Source organism: Mustela nigripes, chromosome 7, assembly GCF_022355385.1.
Source record: "Mustela nigripes isolate SB6536 chromosome 7, MUSNIG.SB6536, whole genome shotgun sequence".
Lineage (NCBI taxonomy): Eukaryota > Metazoa > Chordata > Mammalia > Carnivora > Mustelidae > Mustela > Mustela nigripes.
The window spans coordinates 79,657,353-79,674,579 of record NC_081563.1 but is presented as its reverse complement, the minus strand read 5'-3'; the positions used below and the strand labels follow the sequence as shown (position 1 = coordinate 79,674,579).

The window sequence follows — 17,227 nt, the reverse complement described above, 5'->3', positions numbered from 1 at the left end:
TCCACAAGGCCGAGAGGCTGAGCGCGGGGTACAGGTTCCCTGCGGTCTTTCTGCGTCAATCTTTACTTGCCCTAGGCGTTCTCGCCTACCCCTGCACAAGGGGCCGGAAAGTGTGTGTAGGAGTGCGGGAGGGAAGGAGGAATGGAGGAGGAAGATCCTGCGGCCAAACGCAAGGGAAGCGACTCTGCCGCCTGGCGCAGTTGCCAGGACAGCGCGGCCAGAGCAGCAACGGCAGAAGCCGCACCGCGTCTCGGCGGCGGCTGCTGCGATCCCGAGTGACGCATTGCAGGTACGAACCAGCCAATCAGAGGCCGGTTCAACGATCATCGGGGATCGAGTCACCACTATGATGCTCCTCCGCGCCGCAAAGTAGCGCCCCTCAGGCGCGACTCCCTCGGCCTTTAAACTGGCTCGCTGGGGAGTGAAACCCACTTACGTCATTCGTTCGCCCGCTTTCCTTTATCTCTTGCTTCGTCGAGTAAATAACAGTGGATAAAGGAGTCCCCAGAAGAGTTAGAGAGGAGGGGGTTTGCCGGAACTCGTTTGCGATGTTCCGTTATCTGGCATGCGGCGGAGGGATCTGGCGGAGGGAGGTGTTTATGAGGCGCTGGGGGCGGAGGAGGAGAATTAGTCCGAGTGGGTCGAGCGAGCTGAGTGGTTGTGTGGTCGCTTCTTGGAGACCGGTAGCGCTTGCAGCATGGTGAGTGTGTCGCTAAGCTGCCGGCGCTTGGCCGGAGGGGGGACAAGGCTGAAGCAGATTTGTTAAAGAAAGGGGACGCTGCTCCCCTACATCCCTCAGGAGTGGTCTTCGCCAGAGGGATGGCGCGAAAGAGACCGGGGCACTGCGGCGGTTGCGTCGCAGGTGCTCTCCCATCCTCATTCTCCTCGGAGAGGAGTCCCCTAGCGTTACGGGGGCCGGGATCATTGCCTTCGAGGAGCTGAAGCTCCTCGGGGGCTTGGCTGGGTGAGGGTGTTGAATCGGAGCTGGGGGGGAGGGCAGCCCAGCACATGGTGGAGACGCGAAAGTGGAAGGGCGGGGGAAAGCGGGAGGGCAAAAGCTGCTGGTCGGGCATCTCGAAAGGTCGGTGCCGGGGCCCGATTCAAAAGCCCAACGGACGGTTTGTGCTGGTGCCAGGAAGCGCCTTTGTCCGCTTTTGGCCGCCATGCGCCGAGGGGGCGGGAAGGGAGCGCGAGGCCCCGGGCGAGCGCCAGCGCCGCCGTTAGCCCGCATCCCCCGCGTGCCGGGGGCGGGGGGCGCGCGAGCGGGCGCGGCGCGCTGTGTGGGCCGAGCCCGCGCGGCGCGGGGAGCGGCCGGGGGGCGGGGCCCCCGCCCGCTCGGCTTGCCTCGCGCCCCAGCTGCTGTGCTGGCACCTGCAGGGCTGCGGAGGTCTCCGCTGCCCGCGGCAGTGCGGGGCCTGTGAGTTGGGGATGGGTGGGGGAGGGCGGCTTCGGCAGTTTCCCATCCCCCTCCGGTGGCGAGAAGGAAGCTCGGTGGACCCTGATCTTTCCCACTCCATTTGGGGCCCTGGGGCCTTCCACTACCCAGCCTGGACATGAGAAAAAATGTGGCTTTGTCGTTGAAGGAAACGAGCTTTATACCCGAAGTCTGGCGCACGCTCAGAGTGCGCATCTGACTAGAGAAAGTCGTCAGCTCCAGCTTGGGTCTGAAATGCTTTTTCTAGTCACCTGCCAAAAGCAAGCTTTGGGGTGACTGACGTTCTGTTGTGAAAGTCGCTTTTATCCTGCCGTAACAGTTGAAAAGGCCAGTGTCTATATCCTATTCTTAAGTACTCACGTGCACTCCTAATGTTAAAGAACTATAATCACAGCATTGCCCCTGCTTCACTTCCCTTGAAAATGAGTCGTATTTCCTTCCAGAAAACGCCAGACCATGGTAACGTGCAGTTCAATTCTCTTAAATAGTAATGGCTGTCAAGTACTGTGGTGATAGAAGAGTATACCGGGGGCAGAAGGAGCAGGGAATCTTAAAAAAGCATTTTCCTGTCACTTGAGACCGGAACTCCTCGTTTTTTTACCCTAATGACGGCGGTAATTTGCAGTACCTACTTTTTGTTTCCGTCTGCCAAGTGGTTACAGCGATGGGTGTGTCCAGAAGGCAAGGTGACATCTTAAACAGAGGAGTTGAGAATCCTTGCCAACTGAAACCTCCAGCCTATATGGGTGTGGGGAGAGGAGTTCACCTTGGATAAAACTAGTGTTCACTCAAGTTTGATGCATTTGTTCTATTTTGATATTTTAAATTATTTTATTCTGATTTTGAACATACTAGTTGAATTTACTTTTTAGTTGAAACAAGGTATACATTATGTATATGTAATCAAGGTACTGAATTGTGCAGTAAATTTTTAAAAAATATTTCTAAATGAATGGTAAATTTTTTACCTAATCAGTCTGATACTTGAACCGGGAATTCAATAGATTTTCATATGTTGCATATAGTTTGTATCCACACTTTTCATGGTCCTTTACCAGTGATAAGCTTCTGTAGTTACTGTTTACATTATTGGTGCTTTGGGGGTTTTCATTGCTAGTTGCTAGTCATTGTTAAGTAAAATTAAGTTGGAAGTTGTCATAAGGTAACTTCATAATTATAAGATTTGGAGATTTAAAATGAAGTCTCTGTTAAGTTAAAGAATGAGTTTGTGTGGAAGCAGAACAAGATTGTTCAGATAGCTCTTGGGTTTACATGTAAGTGTTACAAGTACATGTGCATTGAAAGAGCCAAGGATCGCTTTAAGATTTGGGGCCCAGATGATAAGTAAGAGATACGAAGAAGTAGAAAGTTTTGTGCTTGTCAAAGTTATCATTATTATATCAAATTGCAAGTAGATCAGTTTGTGTTACACTGAGGAACTTCACTGTGGTCCTATCAAAAATATATAGAAAGTTCTAGATTTAGGTACAATGATCAGAGTAGGCCTTTAGTAAAGGTCTTAATTTCTGTGAAGTAATTAATTTGTCCTGATGGTTTTTCTTTTGATCAGTGATACTATAGTAAGTTCTGTTCTGTCAGAATTAAGGTATCTGTTAATTCTACTGAAATAATTTAAAGGCTGCTTTTAATACAGGTAGGACATATCCTGACTTCTGAAATTTAAATAAATAAATAAATAAAAATTAATGAAGACATTGTTTTATCTAAATAGAACTTTGAAATAAAGAGGAATGAATGAAAGCTAGAAGTTAGTGTTCCGATTTAAACCTGTGGCTTCATACATTTATTCAGATAAGAATTTTGGATTTTTTTTTAACTGCCATTCACTAGATAAACTCCAGGAATATCCATATCTGCTTTGATAGGTACATAATGCATTCACTCTTCAGATCACACGTGAAGATAGGTTAATGTTTCTCAGTGTTTACAAATCAAGTAGGGTTCTTCAAAATGGAGATTCTAGCTCAGTAGGTCTGGTGTGGAACATGCAAGTGTACTAATGCCTGGAAGCTTTCTCTGGAGTGATGAACAGGAGAAGGAAGTCTATCAATTGTAGAAATACAGGAATAAGAACTAGTCCTCTCTCTAGTGGATTATTCTTCACGGAGATAAACACACGTGTTAATGAGCTCGAGTTTTCCCAGAAGTATAATTCTTCCAGTTCTTCTAACTAAGAAAATGGCACTCTCCATAGACAGAAATAAAAACCAAATTTATTTGCATGTAGTTGGAACAGACTTAAAAATTAGAGTGCTAGGGAGTGGTGTAGTTTTGCCTCTTAAAGGCCTTAATCTTAACTCTGCTGGTAAAGTTTATTTTAAAACCTTGAGCTCTGGATTAGTTGTAAAAAAAAAAAAAAAAAAAAAACTTTGCAAGCAAAATTGAGGAACATTTTTAAGGCTATGTATGTAACTTAGCATTCTGTTTGATAGCTTATTCCTTGAACTTTTTCTGTGAATTTTTCTTTTATTTTGGGTGGGAAGGGGCAAAGGGAGAGAATCTTAAGCAGTCTCCATACCCAGCAGTGAGATGGGACACAGTCACAACCCTGAAATGATGACCTGTGCTGAAATCAGGAGCCGTCACTTAACCAACTGGGCTACCGTTCATTTGTGAATTTTTCTAAGATTGTGTCTGGCCAGAGGCAGAGAGCTGGACAAGATGGTGTGGGACCATTAAATTTTGACTTTCCAAGCAAAATTGGGTAATTTTAAAGTTTTGTTTTATAGCTAGCATCCTTTTCCGTCCTTTTCTTCCTAAATTTAATATAAATGCATCTTCCCAAAATCCACCCCTACCCCCCCTGTTGAGAGAACAACACTGTTTCCCTTCCTGCACATAGCAGTCCTTCCTTCAGCTTTCATACATACTGTGCCTTCCATACATTCTGCTTAACTAAGTCTCCTAAACTGTTTTCACCTGCCACATCTGTCCCTGGGCTGCTGCACCTTGTGCTTTCAGTTCATGAAAATTTATTCTCATCTTAAATCATACATGGAACAGGGGTGCCTTGGTGACTTAGTGGGATAAGCCTCTGCCATCGGCTTGGGTCATGGTCCCAGGGTCCTGGGATGGACCCCCAAAGGGGCTCTCTGATTAGCGGGGAGCCTTCTTCCCCCACTCTCTCTGCCTGCCTCTCTGCCTACTTGTGATCTCTCTTTCTCTCTCTCCTATCAAATAAATAAAATCTTTTTTTTTTTTTTTTTTTTAAGATTTTATTTGACAGAGATCACAAGTAGATGGAGAGACAGTTTGGTGTTGGGGGGGGGGGGAGCAGGCTCTTTGCTGAGCAGAGAGCCGGATGCGGGGCTTGATCTCAGGACCCTGAGACCATGACCTGAGCCAAAGGCAGAGGATTAACCCACTGAGCCACTCAGGCGCCCCTCAAATAAATAAAATCTTAAAAAAAAGATAGCATGGAACAGTTGTAGGTTTGCTGGGTTTTTGTTTCATTTTTAAGGTGGTTAACAAATATTTATTGTTCATGATGTTTAATTTTATATTCTGATATCTAGAAAAGACAATAGACAATGTTATGCAATGCTTAGTTATAAATGAATGGTAAGAGTGAAATTAAGAAATAAATTTCCATGTAGCAGTGAAACATTTTAAACTTAATAACTTCCTAGAAAGGGTAAGTTTAAAATAGGCATCTCCATATTATATGAGAAGCAAAGCACACATGTTTATTTGTATATTTTGGTCCCCTTAAGTATTTCGTAAGAAGAGATCTGGTATACAGATGACTGGGATAAAAGACGAAAGTATAGCAGAAGATTAAAATTCAAAATTCCTGCATATAATACAGTCTCTTTAAGATCTTTAATGTGGACCCTGCTACTCTCTGAAGCAAGAGTTGATGATGCCCTGCATGTCTGTTTACTGTGTGGAAGTTGAACTAGTTAAGTTCATATTTAACAGTGTAGGTTCTTTTATTAGTTAATATATATAAAATAATTATCACTGAACTCTTTGGGTTCAAAGAGTTTTACTGTATGTAAAAGTAGCTTCTCTTTCTGCACAATAACCTTGTAAGGTAGATACTAATACTGTATGGATGAAATGGACTTATGAGAGGTAGAATAACATGTCCAAGGTCATGTGGCTTTTTATGTGGAAGAGCTAGGATACTAGTATGTCCAGCAACGATACAAAACGCTATGCTTTTTCCCCCAACTCTGCCATGTTGCCCTTTTTCCAGAAATGATAAAAGTCTTGCAAAATGGAGTCAGAAGTAAATCCTTTATAGCCTCTAACAAAGCAGGTATCAAGTCTGGATTTACCATGTTTTAAATCTTAACTCTTCAGGGAAAACAATTGGATGACTGATGTTATATCAGATGGAAGATTGGGATTTGGAAGGTTAAAAGTAGATCTTCTTTAACTCCTGCATTTGAACTTAATTATTGCCTCTTCAATTTTAAGTTACCAGGCCTTTGGGGCCTTTTTCCCCCCCTTTTTTAAAATAGAAACAAGTTGAGTTTGCATTGAGGTCAAATCAAAAATGTGTTGAGTGGGGAAAGAAACTTGCGCTTTGCGGGTTCCTTCCCAAATTTTCTCATGTTGTCCCCTAGAAAAATGTGATGCTACTTTTCATTAAGGTAGTCTTTAAAAAAGAATGAAACCAGGCAGTGTTTATTTTTTCATACTAATAAATGAATGGATTAATCACAGAATGCTTGATTCCATATAGGTAAGAATATTAGAAGACTGGGTCTAATTAGTGCTAGTACCATATAAGCAGTTGCTCATGGGTTTTTGTACTGCTGAGTGGTGAAATGTCCAAAGATAAAGATGAAGGCCACATGAGGAAAAAGGAGCCTTGGTATTTTGCAGATATGTTATTATATATTATGGTACTCTGCATTTAAAACTTACAGGCAGTGAATACATCTGACACCTTTGTGTTTAAATTCTAGTTTAATTCTAGTATTTAAAACTAGTTACTAATTTTGTTAACCTCCCTGAAATTTAACCTGAACCTATAGGGGATAATGATACCATTAGAGGGTTATTGTGAAGATTAAATAAAAACAGTATCTATAAAAGGCTTTAGCAAATGCCTGGTCTTTTTTTCCTTTTAGCAAAAATAACTCTTCTCTCTGTGCTAAAAATTCACAAACTTTAGGCACACATTGGGATTCCAAAAGTCCAAGAGAAAATGAACGGCTGGACTTAATATTTAGTAAATAATTTAGTTCAAATGATGGGAATCCTGATTCTTTAAATTTGCCTGCCAGGTGAGAAGTAAAAACTGGTAGCTTTCATGTTTCCCCAACCAGGACAGCTTGGATTTTTGCTTAGTGTTACGGGTTTGTTTTTTGTTTCAGGTTTGGAAGACCATTCTCATGTCCACATGATGTGTTTAACCATTTATAGGGGTAATTTTGAGTGTAATTCTTGGACATTATTTTTGGTTCAGTGAAGATTTCTGATAATTTCTGTTAATACTGTTTTTTATTTACCAAAAAAGGTGAAAAGTTTAGGTATCTTAACTTTGAGAAAGGAAACCATGTTTTTGTTGGATTCTCTCCTTGCTTTAGAAGAATAACAACTTCCTTTAAATTTTCTACTATGCCAAATTGCTTTTTCCCCCCAATTTGTGTGAAATTGAAACTTTGGTGTGTATTCTAAAATAATAGTTGGGGTTTAAGTATTAAACTTGGTCAGCATCGCTTAGCTTTGAAGATAAACCTATCAACTTAATATGTGTTTTCTACCTTAAAAGATAATTCATTTTCTACCTATGTATGTTGCTAGTACTAAGGAGTGTTATGCTAAATGGAATTCATGGTAAAAGGTAAACCTTGAAGGTTTTTAAACTTGATTCTTAATTTAACTGCTCATCTGCATACCTGTCTTTGTGATCTCTTTGTAGGCTGACCAACTGACTGAAGAGCAGATTGCAGGTAAGAAATACTTTGCTAAGTGGTATCCATTGGATTTTATTATAAATCGAATGGCCAGTGTCAAAGTAAGATACCTTTATGAAAAAATTAGATAGACTTTAGTCTATGTAATAGATAATAACAAGTGGTGTAATGTAATATAATAATTCAACCTGCTTTGACAAATGAGAAGGTATGCTTGCTTTTGGGAGATATATGGGGCTGACTGTAATGAAAGGCAAGGTTTTAGGCTACGTGCGGGTATACTTTGGAACTTGGTGGTGGTGGTCTTTGTTTTTCTTGAAGATTATCTTGAAAACATGAATTCTGGGCAGTTTTTAACACTGCAACTCCAAATTACTCTTCACAAGAAAAAAAGAGTAGTAATTAATAGGTAATTTGAAGTGTTGAATCCCAGAGGGAACATTGAATTTACCCCAGTTCAAAGTAGCTAATATTTTAACCTTAGAACTGTATGTAGAATCATTCAGGAATAATCATTATCTCTAGAGAAAAACTTAGATGTTCTGTTTTCTAAATGTATAGTATGTTGAATTTTGTCTTGAGGAAGGAACAGTAGCATCTGTTGAAATGAGCTTTTTAAATCTTGTCTCCTGGGGCCGCCTGGGTGGCTCACTTGTTAAGCTTCTGCCTTCAGCTCAGGTCATGATCCCAGAGTCCTGGGATCACCGCCCACATAAGACAAGCCTGCTTGTCCCTCTCCCACTCCCCCTGCTTCTGTCCCTCTCTCCCTGTGTGTCTATTTGTCAACTAAATAAATAAAATCCTTAAAAATAAACTAAAAAAATAATTAAATCGTGTCTCCTTTGGTTTGTCATGGAAATGTATGAAGTTGTTATGTAAAACTTGATGTCATATTGTCTTTATGCTATAACATTAATCATTGGTACTTTTGATTTTATTCTAACACTTTAGGATGGCTGGTTAACCTCAAAATACTAGGGAAACTCACTAAAGGATTTTCTTCCTTTTTTAGTTCCTTGTAGTGTTGAAATGCTTTTCAGACTCTTCTTTTACTCTCTTTAGACTTTTATTAACACAAGCATCAAGCAGTTTTAACTACCACAGCTTTCCTGGTAGGCAAGAAGTTAGAAGTGTTCAAAAGCACTAAAGCTTTCTTTTTTCTTTCTTCTTTTTTTCTTTTTATTAATGATAGAGAATACTGAAAATCCCAGTTGGAACTCAACTATATATAGCCCATTTAAAGTAAGCCCTCCTCTCCACATAAACAAATCTGGAGGACCCAGAAATCACTAATCTTCTCAAATACTACAAATACAACCCGATAGGACTATATAAAGTAGGAAGCTGTTAGCATGAAGGACCAAATGTAAGCAGATTTTATTTTTACTGATTGTGTGAATTTGACTTAAATCTGGGATTTGGTTTCTAGGGTTGATAAATTGCATGTAATGAGTGTTGAAGAACCGAAGCAGAGCTTTGGAACTAATTTCTTTGTTCTTTTATACTATTTTAATGTATCTGTGACATGTAAATTCTAAAACTTATAAAAAATTATTTTGTTATTTGTTAATGTAGCCTATCGGAAGTGACAAACTGATTCATATATCCAGGCTTAAACTATTAACTTCTCTAATACTTTTGGCCTCCCTCTTTACTTTTCATTTCTTGGTGTTCCCAGTCAGGTAGTTGTCCCTGCTGTAGATAGCACAGCATTTTCACTTTAAGGTAGAAAATGTATCTTTAAGGTATGTTACATAGTTGGTGCCCATTATTGCACTCCCAAAAACACATACAACTATTTTTTTAAAAAAACCATGTATCTTTTAAATTCAAGAGAATCAGTCTTCAAAGACTGATAGCATTTTCATAAAGAATACTAGTAGTAGTTCACTGGAACATTTATTTAAAGATAAATTTGGTGTTTTTGTTGGCTCTCATCGTATACTTAAATTTCCAGTGGGGATGGGGGAAATCTGTTCTGGATTCTTTCCTTACCCTGCATTTTCTTAGGCTTTTAAAATCATTCCTGGTACCCCAGGTTTTAGTGAACCTTTATAAAGGAGTCAAAACTTTTATACTGCTGAAGTAAAACCCTGTGCTCTCAGGGATCTTTTTGCTGCTGCTTCTATCCCCGGTGCCTCCCACATAGTAGGGACTGAAAAATGGATACACTTCTTTGTTGTGTGTGACAACAAAAAAATGTTCCAGAACACTATCTACCCTGTCCTAAGAATTATTCTGCCTCCATTGTTTGTGTCCACCTTTGAGGTGGAGGCAAATTACTTTCTTTATTCTGATAAATTGTAATTGGTGGTAATCAGTAGCATCTTAGAATCTTTACCAAAAAACAAAGTACTTACAAACTTCATAGATAAATCAGCATTGAATATACTAAGGTTCTTTTTAAACTATTTTAACTTTATATGATAATCATTACTTCTACAGATTTGTTTAGAAAGTCTACTAACAGCAAATAACTTGGTCTAGAAAAAGCATATTTTGTTTAGATGAAGTTACTAGAATTGTTTATATTACTTACTCTTAAAGAGCAATCCAGAAGTGTCCACTGTGACATCACTAGTTAATTTTGCTCATAATTCTGCCATGATGTCATTAGTTGTTGGTGCTTGACACCTAGGGGTCTAATAGGAAAAACCTACAAGAGTTTTTCTTTCTTAAAGGTACAGTGTAGGAGTAAAACCTAACTTGAAAGATAACCTTATTCAATTTACATAGTGCCAACAAAAGTCTGATACATGTCCTTTAAGAGATTATTAGGTTCAGAATTTTCTAAATAAATGGAAGTTGGTAAACAGACATTTGATTCAAGTCATTCCTGGGAATTATAGTTAAGAATGGCATGCTTCTATACATAAAGATTATACCAGTTATAAAGTAAAGTAGGGAGCTGTAAGGACAGGTGGATTTAAATTATACTTTTTTTTTTTTTTTAAGATTTTATTTATTTGAGAGAGAAGGAATACAAGCTGGCGGGAGTGGGAGAGGGAGCAGCAGGGAGCCCCATGCGGGGCTGATCACAGGCGCGCGCACACACACACACACACACACACACCCGGGATCATGACCTGAGCTGTGAAGGCAGATGCTTAATGACAGAGCCACCCAGGCACCCCTAAATTGTACTTTTGGGTTTTATTTCAAGGAATTTTACAGGTATTTCTGGCTCTGGTGTAAAAATACAGATAAAAATTTGGAATAATGCTTGACATTTGTTCCTTTCTTGTACCTTTATAACTAATAGTTATAACATAGATATGGTCTTTCTGCTTTTCACTATTTCAGCAAGCATTTTATTTATTTACTTATTTTAGATTTTATTTATTTATTTGACATAGAGATCACAAGTAGTCAGAGAGAGAGAGAGAGGGAGAAGCAGGCTCCCTGCTGAGCAGAGAGCCTAATGTGGGGCCTGAGACCATGACCTGAGCTGAAGGCAGAGGCTTAACCCTCTGAGCCACCTAGGTGCCCCTCCAGCAAGCATTTTGAAAGTTAATGTATTTTAGGGGCAACTAGGTAGCTCTGTTGGTTAAGCATCTGACCTCTTGATTTCAGCTCAGGACTTGATCTCAGGGTTGTGAATTCAAGCCTTGCATTGGGCCCCATGCTGGGTGTGGAGTTTTTTTTTTTTAAGTTAATATACTGTGAAACTCCTTGAAATTAAGAATACATATTTGTAAACTTACTCTACATCTTAACAATTAAGTTGTACAGTAAAATGATTATAGTTAGTTACACATTGGAAACTTTTGCTGGTAATGGTAGTGTTAATACCTGTAGCTAGGTATTAATAGCAGCGAATGTAATGTAAACAAAACCATGTTTCTCAGTGCTTTGATTTTCTTGTAGCCTAAGTTACTAGGTGGTAAATGGCATGTGTTCAAACCCTAATAGTTTTTTGGATTTCTAGACAATATTTCTACATCCTGTTGAAAAAAAGAAAAATAAAACCCTGAGTAAAATGGGAATGTCTTCATCAAATTCTACTTGTGGGATTTATTGATGTGTTTTTGTCATTGAGTCAACCTACTTAATGTAGGCTAATTTCATAAAATCAATCAGTAGTTTGCTACTAAGCTTGTGATACTAGGGGAGTGCCTCTGAAAACAAACGGTTTTAAATGGAATGGAACTATGTTAATACTGAATGTAGTAAACTACCAACTAGTCAGTGATAACCTGGTCTAAAGCTAAGCAGTTAATAGATTTTAAACGTAAGAAAGGAATGTGGTAATCCAGAAAGGTAATATGACCCAGGTAGTTGTGTAGGTAATTTTAAATAAAGAACCCAGTTAGAAGGCTATTGTAATAGTCTAGGCAAAAGAGGAGGGACCATGAAATAAGATACTGCTTGTTGAGATAAAAATAATCAGGCAGTATTGAAATGGGAGGATGCAACAGGACTTGTTGACAGATTTCACAGGGAAAGTTAAAGCGTGTTTTGCTTGCATTCCTAGGGTTGTTGGGGAATACATAATTCACTTTCATAAGTCTCGCTTGGGGTCAGCCAAGGGGCATATCCTGTAGGAAGTCAGAAATAAAGGTACGGTAGACCCTGCCTCCCCAGTCTGTGATGGGAAGGTATGCTCTAAGATGCCAGTGGATACCTGAAACCACTGACAGTACCAAACTTGTTTTTCCTATACACACACACATATGATACAGTATTTGTGAATTAGGTATAATAGATGAACAACAGTAATGATTGTGAAAGTATACTATAATGTAAGTTATACTAGTGTGGTCTCTCACCATATACTGTACTTGCCCTTTTTGTGACTATGGGATGGTAAAATGCCTCAGAGATGAGATGAAGTGAGGTGAATGATGTAGGCATTGTGATAGTGTTAGGCTGCTGTTGACCTGTGGTATGCCAGAAGGATCCTCTGCTTCTGGACTACAGTTCACTAGGGGTAGCTGAACAGGCAGAAAACGAAACTGTGGTAAGGGTGAGGGAACTACTGTATTATGTTGAGATAGAGGAGTAGACTAAAGAAGACTTCATTATGAGTAGGTATAGATAAGAGGTGGTGGAAAAGAGGAAGAAAATTAATCACATTTACCTGTGAGAGATAAATATAGGAGCAAGAGTCTTTGGCAGTGTAAGGCAGGTAAACTGAGGTACTGTTGTGAAAGCCAAGAGAAGTTTAGAGTTTCTCAGTATAGTTTTGGATCCTGCAGGAAAGTGAGGTCATCTTTTCTTAACACTTAACTAAGTATTTACTTGCCAGACCTACTTCTTTTTTCTTTTCTTTTTTTTTTTTTAATTTTTTTTACTTTTAAGATTTTATTTATTTGACAGAGATCACAAGTAGGCAGAGAGGCAGGTGTGTGGGGGGGGAGCAGGCTCCCTGCTGAGCAGAGAGGACCCCCCCCCCCATACAGGGCTTGATCCCAGGACCCCAAGATCATGACCTGAGCGGAGGGCAGAGGCTTTAACCCACTGAACCACCCAGGCGCCCCCAGACCTACTTCTAAGTGCTTTATGCTTGGTAATTAAGTTCATAAACTTAGGAAGGTAGGTATAGTTATTCCTATTTAACAAAAATGATGAAGCTAAGATAGGAAAGGTTTATTAACTTAACTTGCCTAGGTTACACTACTGGTAAGTAGCAGAGCTGGGATTATTAAACACAAGTTGCATTCCAAAGTCTACTTTTAGCTATGCTGTATGGCCTCATGTACTTAAAGACACTTGTTTAATTGGGCAACTAAGTTGTTATTGGTAAACTTGGGATTTTCAACTTGAGTTGGAGCTGGAAGTAATTTTAATAGTGGATTGGTAGAAGAAAGGGATATATATGAGTAATGATGCTTCCAAGATTTGGGGAGATAAGGGCAGGCATGTAAGAGAAAACACAAGGTTTGAATTCGTTTTAAGCTAAGAGACATATGTTAATGGAAAATCAATGGAAGAGTAGTTGAGTCCAGAGAAGAGATTATGATGGATTGAAACTGGGATGTATATGAATTGGAGAAAGGATAGAAAGGTAGGGGGGAATAAATAGCCTTGGACTATATAAGAGGAAGCAAACTATTACTTAAACATGTCAGGTATGTACTTTCAAATGTATAGATATATTGAGGAAGCTGAGCCCTGTGAACGTTGGAACTGTTTTGGGTTTGCTTAAAAAGGGTCTAATAGCTTTTTAAAAGTACCCTACCTGAAAATACTGCCATTGTGTTTTAGTTCATTTATATGACCTTGCACTACCAAATTTAATCTCTGCTTTAGTTTATGAAATAAATGGGGATGCCGGTATTCTAGACCGCTGCTTCAACAGCTTTCCATGTAATCTAGTGGTGAATTAGAAGGAACATAATTTCACAAGATGATTTTTAAGATGTAATAGGATGTTTAAACTATATTAAAAGTTTGGGATTTTATATTCCTAAAAATGGTCTAAATTACCTTTGCTGTCAGTGATACGATACTTAGCTAAAACTGGCCATTCATATCTTGATCATCCCATTGTTAATATCATCGTAGATTTTTGGTGATAGTTCTTTATAGGTCAGAAAAGGCAATTGGTCTGTTGCATATTGTTCTGAAGTTTAGAGGTGTATTTTTTTGTTCTTAATTTAGTAGTTTTGTTTTTAAGATTTTATTTATTTGAGAGAGAGTGAACGAGAGCTCGAGCAGGGGCAAAGGGAGAGAGGGAGAAGCAGACTCCCTGTTGATGATCAGGGAGCCCAACATGGAGCACAGTCCCAGGACCCTTGGTATTAAGACCTGAGCTGAAGGCAGTTGTGTAACTGACTGAGCCTCCTGGGTGTGCCCCTTAAATTGTAGGTTGTTTTTTGTTTTTGTTTATTTATTTATTTAACAGAGACACCGCAAGAGAGGGAACACAAGCAGGGGGATGTGGGAGAGGGAGAAGCAGGCTTCCCGTGGAGCAGGGAACCAGATGCGGGGCTCCATCCCAAAACCCTGGGATCATAACCTGAGCCCAAGGCAGACGCTTAATGACTGAGCCACCCCTCAGGTACCCCTAAATTAGTAGATTTTAAAGAGATTTAATTTTAATTTTTGAGGCTTACTCTGAGTATAATGCATATAGTTCTATAGAAACAGATGTTGGGTACCAGGTACTGGTGGTGCCAGTTAGGTACCAATCTTATTTTTATATTCTGGGCTTTAATAGAAAATAGGGAAGCCACTCATTTGGGGCTTTGATTCTTTGCCTCCTTCAACCTAAAATAATTTTTACTTTTATCTGGTCTAGGTATTGGAGTCCTTTTGTAATATTTTAGGTGAAAAAAACTTGCTGATAGATCAGTATGAGCATATATTGGTATGATTAGCTAAAGATGTTTGAAATATAGCAAGTTTTTCCCACATAATTCTTCAGGAATCAAAGGCTGGTTTCAAGTGTTACTTCCATATATACCTTTGCTTTAATAGTTGATTAATATTTAGCATTTAGGAGGTTTTTATTGTTAACCTTTATGTTTGGATTATGGTCTCTTAAACAGAATTCAAAGAAGCTTTTTCACTATTTGACAAGGATGGTGATGGAACTATAACAACAAAGGAATTGGGAACTGTAATGAGGTCTCTTGGGCAGAATCCCACAGAAGCAGAGTTACAGGACATGATTAATGAAGTAGATGCTGATGGTAAGTTTTTTAACCTGGGTTTTGTGGGAGGGGGAATTGAAGAGGGCATTTAAATTCTTTAGTACTCTTACAACTAAACAAATCATTTCAGGTAATGGCACAATTGACTTCCCGGAATTTCTGACAATGATGGCAAGAAAAATGAAAGACACAGACAGTGAAGAAGAAATTAGAGAAGCATTCCGTGTGTTTGATAAGGTAGGTATTTGGGGATTGGATTTGTTAAATTTTGAGGGTGAATCTTGGCAAAGGAGGCATCACTGACTTTGGAACTAAGAAACCGATTTTATTTTATTTTTTTAAGTTCTTATTTATTTATTAGAGAGTGCGAACCCATGAGAGGGGAGGGGCAAAGGGAGAAGCAGATGCCCCCACTGAGCAGGTAGCCACACCTGGGTCTTGATCCCAAGACCCTGGGATCATGACCTGAGCCAAAGGCAGACACTTAACTGACTGAGCCACCCAGGTGCACCAGAAACAGTGATTTTAATGTATGATATCCTGCTGTTTTCAGTGACCATCTATTGGTCAACTATAGTTTGGTTTTGGTTGATATGTCTGAAGTATCTTTTTCTCCCTAATGTGAAGTTTATTGTAAACTTACTAAACCTCCAACCCAATTCTGAGTCTATAATTTTACTTAGGTATCTTACTAAATTTTTTCTAGGATGGCAATGGCTATATTAGTGCAGCAGAGCTTCGCCATGTGATGACAAACCTGGGAGAGAAGTTAACAGATGAAGAAGTCGATGAAATGATCAGGGAAGCAGATATTGATGGTGATGGTCAAGTAAACTATGAAGGTAAATCTTTCACTACCTCATTCTGTGCTTTGATTTTAAGGTACAAGGTATGTGTTTATATATATCCTAGGTCAAAATTAGTGTCTCCAATCCTGCCAAATGAAGATGCTAAAAGTTTTTATATTTACAAACCTTTTGCTATTCAGAGTATTTTCTACAGATAAGGGAAAATCACGATCATCTGAGGACTTTTTAGAATTGTTTGCTATCAGGTCCTACCATATACCTAGAATCTCTGCATTTTAACAAGATTGCTGGACAGTGTCATACGCATTTTAAAGTTTGAGAAGCATGGTGCTCCATACTATGCTAAAACAATCTTTTTATAATGATTGTGGAACAATTTGAAAAGCTTTAAGCTTATTTCAGAAACCTCAAAATTAAAGTAAGGTGATTTTCCTTCCTTCATTGGATTTATTTTCCCTCTAATTAGCTTTAGTCTAAGACCGTTTACTTTTGCGTCAGTTCAAAATTACCATGTTGTAATAAACTTAAGAGCAAAAATCCTTCTATTTTGTAATAACTTGTCTAAACCATTAATTTGGTTTATTGATTAACAATCCTAAGTAATTTTGATTTATGAAGTTCTGGCCTTGACAAAGCTTGACAATTCTATACTGTATATTTTTGAGGAAAGAAAGGGAAATTGGAAATTGCTTTGAGATTGAATAATGTGATTGGTTTTGTCATTCTTTTACCATTGATGCAACTTTTTGTGTACTTCTTCTTTTTCAGAGTTTGTACAAATGATGACAGCAAAGTGAAGACTGTACAGAATGTGTTAAATTTCTTGTACAAAATTGTTTATTTGCCTTTTCTTTGTTTGTAACTTATCTGTAAAAGGTTCCCCCCTGCTGTCAAAAAATATGCATGTATAGTAATTAGGACTTCATTCCTCCATGTTTTCTTCCCTTATCTTACTGTCATTGTCCTGAAACCTTGTTTTAGAAAATTGATCAAGTAACATGTTGCATGTGGCTTACTCTGGATATATCTAAGCCCTTCTGCACATCTAAACTTAGATGGAGTTGGTCAAATGAGGGAACATCTGGGTTATGCCTTTTTTTTAAGTAGTCTTCTTTAGGAACTGTCAGCATGTTGTTGTTGAAGTGTGGAGTTGTAACTCTGCGTGGACTATGGACAGTCAACAATATGTACTTAAAAGTTGCACTATTGCAAAACGGGTGTATTATCCAGGTACTCGTACACTATTTTTTTGTACTGCTGGTCCTGTACCAGAAACATTTTCTTTTATTGTTACTTGCTTTTTAAACTTTGTTTAGCCACTTAAAGAAAATCTGCTTATGGCACAATTTGCCTCAAATCCATTCCAAGTTGTATATTTGTTTTCCAATAAAAAAATTACAATTTACCCAACTGTTGCTCTGAATCAGCATCCTTTAATTACCTTGAGGTGGAACAATTCTGAGAATCAAATACTGGGGTGGTTTTTACTTG

The 17,227-nt window shown here is 39.0% G+C and overlaps 1 protein-coding gene across 1 annotated transcript; it reads left to right on the top strand.

Moving 5' to 3' along the window:
- Positions 1 to 595: 595 nt before the first annotated feature.
- CALM2 (calmodulin 2) lies at positions 596 to 17,146 on the top strand. Its single transcript, XM_059406249.1, has 6 exons — positions 596 to 700; positions 7,335 to 7,365; positions 14,823 to 14,966; positions 15,058 to 15,164; positions 15,634 to 15,769; positions 16,505 to 17,146. Exons 1-6 carry the CDS (start codon positions 698 to 700, stop codon positions 16,531 to 16,533), a joined length of 450 nt encoding a protein of 149 aa, XP_059262232.1. The 5' UTR covers positions 596 to 697; the 3' UTR covers positions 16,534 to 17,146.
- Positions 17,147 to 17,227: the final 81 nt, after the last annotated feature.

Coding starts and splice junctions, on each gene's coding strand:
- CALM2 (XM_059406249.1), top strand. Junction 7,366..14,822: donor GACTGAAGAGCAGATTGCAG/GTAAGAAATACT, acceptor TCTCTTAAACAG/AATTCAAAGAAGCTTTTTCA. Junction 15,770..16,504: donor TGGTCAAGTAAACTATGAAG/GTAAATCTTTCA, acceptor CTTCTTTTTCAG/AGTTTGTACAAATGATGACA.